General features: G+C 33.6%; 1 protein-coding gene across 4 annotated transcripts; it reads left to right on the top strand.

Annotated features, from left to right (window-relative positions):
* Positions 1–1,304: 1,304 nt before the first annotated feature.
* Positions 1,305–10,764, top strand: LOC113864816 (lysine-specific demethylase JMJ18-like). 4 transcript variants are annotated; one of them, XM_027498977.1, is made up of 13 exons: positions 1,305–1,402; positions 1,602–1,676; positions 2,409–2,487; positions 3,395–3,466; positions 3,945–4,022; positions 4,123–4,617; positions 4,711–4,932; positions 5,406–5,567; positions 6,263–6,628; positions 6,762–7,830; positions 7,925–8,028; positions 9,536–9,733; positions 10,045–10,764. In XM_027498977.1, the coding sequence occupies exons 3-13, from the start codon at positions 2,446–2,448 to the stop codon at positions 10,384–10,386; spliced, it is 3,150 nt and encodes a 1,049-aa protein (XP_027354778.1). In that variant the 5' UTR covers positions 1,305–1,402; positions 1,602–1,676; positions 2,409–2,445; the 3' UTR covers positions 10,387–10,764. The 4 variants fall into 4 exon arrangements, with proteins under 4 accessions (XP_027354778.1, XP_027354769.1, XP_027354760.1 ...); XM_027498968.1 differs by lacking the exon at positions 1,305–1,402 and adding an exon at positions 1,428–1,462; XM_027498959.1 differs by lacking the exons at positions 1,305–1,402; positions 1,602–1,676 and adding an exon at positions 1,789–2,190.
* Positions 10,765–11,202: the final 438 nt, after the last annotated feature.

Below are 11,202 nucleotides of genomic sequence, written 5' to 3'. Positions count from 1 at the left end.
AGTTTCATTTTAGTCTTTTTTTTTTCAATTAAATAAATTATTTTAATATCATTGTTTTTAAACATCATATTTTTTTTTACTGACTGACAATTGTTAATATGGTATTATCATCTTTATAATTTGTGATATGGGTCTTATTGTCATATTTTTTGTTCATATAATTTGATCACCAAAATTTTAATTTAGTGGATCTCAAAATATTAATTGAATAGCGTAAGATAAAATATTTTTTTTCACAAATTATAAAGTAGAGTTCTCAATTAACTCCTTAGAATAAGATATAAATAATCTACTAATAAGTACGTTTTTCTACCTTACACAAAAACACCATTTCTTTACCCTATAACTTCATGAGAAAATGATAAAGTTCCGTTTTGCTTCACTTTTTGTATTTCCCAATGCAATTGACTAAACAATTTATCCTATCCAATTTTATTGTTAGGCTAACTTAGGCTGCAAGAGTTAGAAGTGACGGAAAGATAGATGGTTCATGAAATGGGTCTCTTGTGTGCACAAAGTAGACACATGGGACTCTTGTTTGCTTGATTTAATTGGTGCGGATATTTAAGAATATGATGTGTTTGATTACTATAATTCAGGGTAATTGGTCTTGAGCACCGCCAAACAAAGGTTGATAATGCAAGTTTTTAGTTCATAATGGCCGTATTTATGTACCCACTTTTATTATTTACTATTTCTCTTCTTCTCTTCAAATATCTTGAAACTTCTACAATACACAAGTGCTTTCATAGGTGTAGATTTCATATATTAGTATATTATATTTGTAGTTGTAAATTAAGAGAGGAAGAGGAGAGTGACAAGTCAACAAAAACTGAGTCAGAAGAATGAAAGAACAGAAGAGGACCAACGTGTGAGACAGGAAAGGAAGCAAAGTATGATGCGTTCAGACATATTCTTAGGCAGCAAGCCACAAAAGCCTCAAAAGTAGAAAACAAAAGTATTAAAAAAAGACAGAGAACCCAAATCCTTAAACCCTTCCATTAATATCCGAAGTTAATTTCACTTTTACCAATTGTGAATTGGTTTTTTCTTTTTAATCTCATAAACTTATTATAATATGCTTATAGTAACTTGAATTAGAAAGCAATTATTTATTTTGTAAAAATATTTTCAATAAATTAATAGTTTTCAGTGTGTCCAAGACAATATTTTTATTAAAAAAATAGTGATTTTTAAAATTTATCAAAAATAAATAAATATTTTTTAAAAATTCACAAATAAAAAAATAAAAATCCAAAGAGATATTTAGGATATGTTTGTTTTCTTTAAAGAAAAAAACAAATATAGTCTTAACAGATGATTTTGAAGAAGTGCATCTAAAGAGTGGGATTGATGATGAGACTAAGAAGTACAGAAGAGGACCCACCCACGGTTTAGATAGGTTGGTTGCTTTGTTGGTTTCTTTCACCGCTTTCCGTTAATACTGCGTGCGTTAGAGCGGGTTCGTTTCAGTTTGACCCTCTCTCTCATCAAATTTTATTATTTATTTATTTTCTTTTCTCACCTTTTTATTTTATGCATTTCCAATTTCAATCCCATCAAATTATAATTTAAAATTATTTAATTTTTAAATGTTTTAGAGAAATAATAATAGGAGAAGAGTTCAAGAAGAAAGCACACCTTTCAACGTAGTATCTTAACTTCTCTCCCCTCAGGTACGTCATTATTTATTTATTTATTTGTTGTGTCTTTTTTTTTATAAAATAATAAAATTTCTTTTAATTCTCTTCGTTTTAAGAAAATAATAAAGAGAATATTTTGAAAAATATATTCGGTTTTTCACTTTTTAACCTGGACCTATATGAATATCTTTCTCATTATTTCTATTTATTAATTTAATGATTTTGTTTCCCAGTCCACCTGTCAAAATAAATTACGGATTTTTACTCAGTCAATTGTTGTTTCTATTTTCTTCTTTTAATTTTGTGCTTTTCATTCGTGAAACTGTGTGAATGTTTTAGCATTTGATTCCAAGATTCATAGGATTTTGCACTTTTTGCAATTTGTAGGTAATTGTTAGGGCTGTTTAATAGAATTTTCAACACATGCAAATTCAATTTGCATTTAGGTTTTCTTCACTGTGTTGATTTCCTTAGGAATTTTCTTTGTTAATTCATTTGTACGCAATCAGAACGTGGGAGGAACCGAACTATCTTTTGCTGCATTGGGGTGGGTATCATGATGTTCTGCATTTGTTCTTTTTTCTTTTTATTTTCCCTTAATTTTCCCCATTTTTTGCTTTTTATTTCTATTTGCTGCTTTTACGGTTTCATTTTCTGTCAGTTAGTTTGCTAATAGAGAAGTATTAAACTGTTTCTGGGTTGTCTGCTTGATCATTTGTGGACTCTAATGATGTTAGTTAAAGGGGTATCGGGTTTTTGTTGCAGGCATAATTATTCAATTAGTTTCATAATCTTCCATTGAATGGAGCAGTTGAAATTGGCTGCAGATTCTGACGCCAAAGAGGTTAGATTTTCAAACCCTAGCAATGTATGGCAGCTCTTCGTTTCTCAAGCCTTTTTGGAATATTTTTAGATGATGCCCCTTTGATCAAATCTTCTATCGTCTGTTTTGCTGGATCAGAATTGTTGATCATCTTATTATTCATGCTTATGTAAATTTCAAAAATTGTTGTTGTTCTTCTGTTATTTTGGCACCCGTTGTTTTACTTTTCTTGTTCTGCTTATAATATTATTTGTCTGCTTGTAAGAGTTGTTATTGTTGTTCAACACTTCTGGTTTAGTTGATGAGCTAATTTCTGCTGCTAGGAAGGATGATTTAAGTTGTTAATTCTCTCGTATCCTAAATCCTTAATATTTTTCTGTACCCGACCTTTGCAAGTGAATGATTTCTTTCTTTCATGGGGTTTGGAAAGATTAGAATGTTGTGTAGGGGTGGTGACTGGTACAGTGGTACTGCCTTTGTTTAGCTTTTTCGAATTACCTATGCGCCCAATATTTGTATCTCTCAATTACTATAGGATTCTGGTTATAACTTTGGCCTAGATTGTATCTCCCAATATTTGTAACTTATTTTAGACTATTAGATTGGACTTATTTTATGATTGAGTGGCAATTGTTTCTTCACTAGAAACTTTGAAAATTGAATCATGATTTCCAGTTGTTGTAATATGAATGCAAGACTATCTCTATGTTGTCTTTTAGTTTGATTTTAATGTGCATCTTCATATATAATTTGTTGTTGATTGTGTGCATTCATTTTTTTCTTTTATCTATGGGTCAATCTCGTTGACATTAAACTGATAAACTTGGATTGTAATATTATTAGTTATAATTTACTTCAATTCATCGTTTTACCATGACTACTTTTTGTGAGACTGCTAATTAAGTTTGACATTCTACATATTTTTCAGGCTTATCCTTGTAAGCACAAGACAAAAAATAACAATGCACTTGAGTCTTCTGACAGTCTGAGAAATAGAAAGGTATGCAGTATGGTGTACGTGTTGTGCATGCTTTATGCTTTTGTCCACGAACAATTTGTATTTTTCTTGCTTGGAACAAATAGGAGCCACTTGTTTGAATTTTGAAATCTGGATAGAATTAACTCTTCAACTCTCTGAGCTCTAAGTAGATTGTTTTACTCCCCCTTCCCTATTTCTCGAATTACATGAACCTGTTAAGTATGAAGGTTCAAAAATTCGAGCAATCAATATCTTGATAAACATGAGGTGAGTCTAATCTGAATCATCCGATTCTCATCCTATTCAAACTATAATGAGATACTTAAGTCAATAAATATATTCAGCTTTTCAAACCTATTTGTTATAGTATAGTAGAAAAGAATGTTTTGAAGTTACAATGAATGACTATATATTTTGAGAGAAATCAGGAGAGAGGGAAATATTTGGTTTTTCTTTACTTTTTTCTTTCTGATGCTGGATTATTGTTGCTGCGTAGCAGATATCAGCTCGATGGGATCCAGTTGAAGCATGTCGGCCAAGAATTGAAGAAGCACCTGTGTTTTATCCGACTATTGAAGTACTTGTTATTATTCTAACTGTCTTAATATTGTTTCTTTTGTGTAAATTTTTCTTTTTCTTGAGTAATTTGGTTTCTTATTTTTGCTCTTTTTAATTAGGAATTTGAAGACACACTCAGTTACATAGCAAAGATACGACCCCTAGCTGAAGCCCATGGCATATGTAGGATTGTCCCTCCAGCTTCCTGGGCTCCGCCCTGTCCTCTTAAGGAGAAAGAACTATGGGAAAATGCTGAATTTCCTACCCGTATTCAGCAAATAGATTTGCTTCAAAATAGGGAACCCATGAGGAAAAAAAGTAGGGGAAGGAAACGAAAACGTAGAAAGCACTCCAAAACAGGCACATGTAGGAGGCCTGCCAATGCAACTTCTGAATCTGAAGAGAAATTTGGATTTCAATCAGGGTCGGACTTCACACTTAAAGACTTTCAGCAATATGCTAATTTTTTTAAGGAATGCTACTTTGGGTTGAGAGATGCCAATGGAGACAGGAAAGTTAGTGACAGTAACTATCAGATGAAATGGGAGCCATCTGAAGAGGAAATTGAAGGTGAATACTGGCGAATAATTGAGCAACCAACTGATGAGGTTGAGGTATGAATCATTGTCTATTGACAACCATATTAGTCTTTACTGCCTCATAATTTTGCGAAACGATACGAATAATGTTACTCTTTTATATTGCAGGTGTATTATGGAGCTGACTTGGAGACTGGAGCACTTGGAAGTGGTTTTCCTAAGGCATCATCCCTCATTAATGGTGATTCAGATCAATATGCCCTGTCTGGTTGGAATCTGAATAACTTTCCCCGACTGCCAGGTTCTGTACTTAGTTTTGAAGGAAGTGATATATCAGGAGTTTTGGTGCCATGGCTGTATGTTGGCATGTGTTTTTCGTCATTCTGCTGGGTAAGTGTCCAAGTCTAAATTAATGAATAAGGGGAACTTTAAGGCATGACATGGAATATTACCAATTTTCATTTCCCTTATTTTTGTATGTATTTGTGTGTAGAAGTAGATTGTTAAATGAGTTTACTATTTTTCATGAAAGTTTGGTTAAAATTTTTAATATCTGTCATTCAGTTTAGAAAAGGTGTAATATGCTTAACGTAAAGGTTTACTTGACAAAATAAATAACTAGAAGTAATAGAGAATGTGGAGCTGTTACATGCTGTTTCATTGTTAAATTGTTTTTAATTCAATAGAATCCTCAGATGTTGGCACTTTCAATATTTTGGGTTCCACTTATGTTATATTTGAAATGTTGAATTACAAAGCTAATAGCGTATGTGTTGATCTTGAATTTTGCATTTCTTTCATTCTAAATTAACGGTTTTCTAGAAAGATAAAACATTGTCATGATTTCTTGCTTCTTGGAACAGCATGTTGAGGACCATCACCTCTATTCACTTAACTATTTGCACTGGGGTGACCCAAAAGTATGGTATGGAGTACCTGGAAGCCATGCTTCAGCACTTGAAAATGCAATGAGGAAGCACTTGCCTGATTTATTTGAGGAACAGCCAAATCTATTAAATGAACTGGTATATTGCTACCACTTGACACTTGTACTATCCTTTTTGCTTTCGGTTGTTGACTTGTATTATTAATTATTGGTTTCTTTAGTGCTTCTTTATAGTTTCCTTGTAGAGATTTCATGAATGCAATGAGATTTTAGTTTATGTAAAATGTATATTGTAAGGGTGCAGTTTGCTAAGAATGCTCAATGCACTTATGGAAGTTAAGAAAACTATATATCATGATGACTTTTTGATCAGTTAAAGTATTGTAAGATGCCTTTATACATATAAATATTTAGTGGATGCCATATTAATTAGGTATTAAATTCTGAGTAAGAGAGAAATTATCAGTTACTATACCTAAGAACTGAAATTTACATTAGATTCTAGTGAACCACACTTCAAGTATGCTTGAAAAAACAGTGTCTAGGAATTGGCATCATCTTAATGACTTGATGGTTCTCGTGACTATCCTTCATGAGATGTTCTGTACAACACAAACTTTCAGCTCTGTTATTGCTGCTATAGTGGGCTGATTTTTTTTTTTCAGTTGTATTTCTACTGATATTTAATATTTGCACATCCCCAGAGCTCCCCAGTTCATTTGTTCAGTTCTCGTATCAGTGATAGATATTTTAACATTCTATGTACACTACACAGCTTCCAAGTTTGGGAATTGTATTATGATTCTAATGATTTTGATTTTTCCCTTTGAGCAGGTTACTCAGTTATCTCCTTCAATTCTTAAAGCTGAGGGAGTGCCTGTGTATCGCACTGTTCAGCATTCTGGGGAATTTGTTATTACCTTTCCAAGGGCATACCATTCTGGCTTCAATTGTGGCTTCAACTGTGCAGAGGCAGTTAATGTGGCTCCTGTTGATTGGTTAATGCATGGCCAGAATGCTGTTGAGCTTTACAGCTTACAACGTCGTAAGACATCATTGTCACATGACAAGCTCTTATTTGGATCAGCACTGGAAGCTGTACGAGCCCTTGCAGAGCTAGCCCTTGGGAAGGAAACTCCAAAAAATTTGAAATGGAGGAGTGTCTGTGGAAAAGATGGAGATCTTACCAAGGCGATTAAGGTAATGAGTTTCTCACCTGCTCCACCTTTGTCATGCCTACTTTCACAAATTCTGAAAGCTCGATATAGTCTTGGAACTCGTTATATATTTCAGATATTTATTCTATACTCATTTTTCTTGTACCTTGTGACAGGCAAGGATAAAGATGGAAGAAGAGAGGCTAGACTGTCTTCCAAGTCATCTTAAGTTGCTGAAGATGAACAGTGACTTTGATTTGTACAAGGAAAGAGAATGCTTCTCTTGCTTCTATGACTTGCACCTATCTGCTGTTGGTTGTGAGTGCTCTCTTGACAGATACTCTTGTCTTAAGCATGCCAATTTGTTCTGCTCCTGTGGAATGGACAAAAGATTTGTTCTACTTCGATATACTATGAATGAGCTAAAAAATTTGCTTGAAGCATTAGAAGGAGAATCACCTGCTATTGAGATGTGGGCAAATAAAAAATTTGAAATGGTTTCCACTGATGCTAATGAGGTTTACGTTGATAAACCAGCTGCTGAGCAAGACACATACAAAATCAAGAGTCGTGAAGAAAAGGAAAGCTCAACTGGCTGTGCAAGAACCAAGGATAGGTCAAATCTAAATGCACCTAGCAGCAGTCCTAATAGTCATATTACTTCCGAGATAGTGCAGTCTGAATCTCACCTCATAAGTGCTTCATATGACAGTATAGATAGTCATTGTGACAATAATAATGATAAGAAATTGGTCAAAGACAACAAAGATAAAATGGAACGGGCAGGTTCTCTAGATTTGAATTTTGATAAATCTGGTGAAAATGAAAATTGTTTGCTGCATATTGCTGAGAACCATCATAACAAAGGTCCTTCAGTAGAGGAAAAAGTATGCTGTTCAGAGGCCAGAAAGGAAGACAACATGGAAATTGGTGGTGAGGCTAACCTATCAAACTCGTTTTCTGTTCTAAAGACAGATTTTTCATCATCATGTTCAAGGGATGTTTGCAATTATTATACGTCTGAATATGGAAAAATTGAGGTGGATCTGCACATGGATAGAGATTCAGGAAAACAACACAACAATCTATTTAAAAAAGAAGCCATAGACACCAAAGATACAAGCATACCTTTGAAAGCTGAAAGCTGTTTAATGCAAATGTTTGGTACTTCTGTCCAGCCTATAAGTTTGGGATCTGTTGTTAATGGAAAGCTTTGGTGCAGTAATCACACAATATATCCAAAAGGTAGGCCAATAGGATCTTGTCTAGGCTTATATTCTTCCGTTGATTATTTTTATTTGGGGAACTGACTTCTCTACATTTTGGTATACTTTTGAAGGATTTAAGAGTCGAGTCAATTTCTTTAGCGTTCTTGATCCAACAAAAATCTGTAGCTATATTTCTGAAGTCATTGATGCTGGATTTCTGGGACCTCTTTTCAAGGTATCCTTCCTGACCCTGTTTCTGTTTTAGGTTTGAAAATGATGTCATATTGACATGTTACTGTCTCTTGATCTTTGTTATTTCTAGTTTATCACCACAGTTTGTTGGTTTTCATTTCATTGTAATGAAATCATTGATCTCCCAGCTCAGCCACTGTTACAGTCCATTTAGTTCGAAGATTGAAGTTGGCCATTGAGCATGTGAAGGATGATATAAACTGACTCTATCACTGAAAACTGGGAATTAACACAGAAATTACAGGAAGTGAATCAAGAAAGAAATAGAAATGGAAAACTACAGCAACTTGGGGACAGTTTGGTTTCAGAAAACGTTTCCTGCTTTTATTTTCTATTTTCACTTTAACTTACAAAATTGCCACCTTAATATCATTTTGTTTCCTGTACAAGGGTTTGAAAAGGGAAATAAAATAAAAACAAGGTGGCAATTTTGTAATTAAAAGTGAAAAGAATTTTATTTTTTTTCTGAAACCAAATTATGCCTAAGCTAACTTCTTCCCAAGCCCACTCTTGAACTGAATTCTGCCTGTCTTCACACTTCCTATCCTTCCCTCTTTACTCTCTTTCCATTACGGAAATCTCACCTTCCACTTCCTATCATTCAGTGATACTCCAGACTATCAGCATGAGCTTTCCCTTTTGTTTCCCATTCTGTCCTTATCCATGTGTGTTGATCCTTTACTAGCCATCTCCTTTCTTTGTAGCATACACAGTAAATCGAAGGAAAAGTAGTTGTAAGATAAAATTTGTCAATTTACTCAACCAGAGCACAGTCTCAGGGTTGCAATGGTCTTCAAATTGAGGATCTTGTCTTGCTTAATTGATAGCTGCAATTTGTAGTCATCTTTGTCTGATTTTAGGTTTAGATTTGGAACAAACTCAGTGCAACTGACCTTGTCGGCTTTTGGAGCTGCTATCAGTAAATCGTAGCTGTTCTCTGCATATTCGTCAATTCACCCTACTGGAATTGACTATTCCTAGATGAATGAGAAAATAGTCTATTATAATTTATGGGGTACCATGGTCGCCCAGTTTTATTTGAGTGAAATGTATGAATCCATGTAGCCACCCGCCTGGGGAGTAAGGTTTTGTTGTTGATGTTTTCAGTTGCAAATTTCTATTTCCAAATGCCATTTGGTTTATATATTAACTAAAACGTAGTCTAGGTCTCCAATGTAGATTCAACTTGAAGAATATTTTGTTTAGAATATAGGCAGATATTATCCCAGTGATTTAAGGAACAGGTGATAAGGTTGTGTGGGTTTTTGTATTGATGATTTTATATAATATATATATACACACACGAAGATTACTTTTTCACTTCTGTATTTTTCTCCATATTAAATGAAGTTTCCTTTCATCTTGAAATACCTCTTTATGGTTGCTTACGTGTTGGTATAACTATATCCGTGTTCTTATGGCGATGTTTATTTGCATTTACATGATATTAATTGAAGTATATTTTTCTCATGCTGTGAAATTTATTTCAGGTTACCATGGAAGAATGTCCAAGTGAGGCTTTCACAGACACCTCAGCAGATAAATGCTGGGAATCAGTTCTGAAAAGAATACATCATGAAATCAGGAAGCAAAGGAGTGTAGGTGAACTAGAAATTCCTTCCTTAGAGCTTCTGAAAAGCATAAACGGTCATAGAATGTTTGGCTTCCTTTTACCATCTACTGTTCAGGTAACAAAAACACACAAAACTTGTTTTATTTTTACCCAACTTGAGCTAAGGCTAAATATATCTACTATGTATAGTTTATCTAATGTAGGATTAATTCCCATAATTCAAATCTTTACCAAATTGTGTCGAACTAAAATAAATCACTTATTATGGTCAAATTTGTTAAATATCTATGTATTACAATTTATTTTTAAAAACTAAAAACTATTTTTAAAAAGTAAATCAAACATACTCTTAATGGCTCTTCTGGAATTTTCGTCTGGAATTATGTTCTCACTTCTGATCTATTTAATTCTGACAAACTTTTTCAGGCTATTGAAGCTCAAGATCCCAGTCATCTGTGTGTAGAGTACTGGAATCACAAAGTTGTCCCTACATCTTCCGGGAGTGTCATTGATAAGTCCACATATGGTTCGAGTAGCTCTCTAGGTAATATCAACACCAAAATTTTTGGTATCAATTTGATTAAGCAAGAAAAGGACAACAGAAGAGGAAGTTGCCATTCCCTTGAAGAGATGAAACCAATACTACAAAGGGCAAGTCCTGTTGAGTTAAGCACGATGCATAAGTTACTCAGCTCTGATAAACAGTGCTCTCAGTGGAAAGTGGCCTTGATGGCATTGATGGATGAGATCAAGAAAGCTTGTCAATAAAATTAGAGGATCTCAATTCTGACTCTGGATAGTATATTTCATTTTAGTCATTAGTTAGGTCCATTCTTTCATAGATCAATTAAACTGAAGAATTTGGTGGGTGAAGCGGAGATAAAATTTTGCTACTTGCCCATAATCAGTGACCTAATTACAGATGGATGAAGCCATGCACTGACCCATTTTCAAACTTTCCTTTACATTTGCCTTTTAAGGTCTAGCCTTCAGCTGTAGCAGGATTTAGGTTTTACATTTATTTCCTTTTCTCTCCAAATTTCTGTATATACACACAAACAAATGACGCTGTTACAATAAATGATAAGTAGGGAAAATACATGGGTATATCTGATATTCAAATGCACATGCCACTGCTCAGAATTTTGAATATGATCTTGGCCTCAAACAAACAGCAAGAGAAAATCTACCCCCCATTCTGCAACCCCAAGGGGTTATTAGTCAAGTAAGATAGTATTGTATTTGACAACTTATTTAGGTTAAAGATCCATTTGCATTTATTATTCTGAGCTGAGTTAAATACAATACATATAAACACGCTTTCCTCTCAAATGCCATTGAATCATTAACAGTTTTTAAAACGTATGTTTAAGGGAATATAATAAAAACTCGTGTATTGTTAGTTTTTATCAGAAATCATAGAATATCACATAATCAAATGCATTAATAATATTGTTATAATTTTTATATTCTTGTGTATTATTGGTCACAGTAAAGAAAAAAGCTCAATCATCAATTACCTAATCAAATATGTAAATTATTAATTATATTTTTTTCTCTCCATATTGCATAAGAAAAAGAAAA

The sequence above is a fragment of the Abrus precatorius genome, unplaced genomic scaffold (genome assembly GCF_003935025.1).
Source record: "Abrus precatorius isolate BTA unplaced genomic scaffold, Abrus_2018 Scaffold10, whole genome shotgun sequence".
Lineage (NCBI taxonomy): Eukaryota > Viridiplantae > Streptophyta > Magnoliopsida > Fabales > Fabaceae > Abrus > Abrus precatorius.
The sequence above is the reverse complement of the archived record's forward strand: the minus strand, read 5'-3'. Positions and strand labels throughout refer to the sequence as shown.

Bases quoted from the DNA above. Each gene is read 5' to 3' on its own strand.
- LOC113864816 (XM_027498977.1), top strand. From the start codon at position 2,446: ATGGAGCAGTTGAAATTGGCTGCAGATTCTGACGCCAAAGAG. The intron at 8,029-9,535 runs GTATCCTTCCTG...AATTTATTTCAG, and splicing joins TTCTGGGACCTCTTTTCAAG to GTTACCATGGAAGAATGTCC. The intron at 9,734-10,044 runs GTAACAAAAACA...AAACTTTTTCAG, and splicing joins TTTTACCATCTACTGTTCAG to GCTATTGAAGCTCAAGATCC.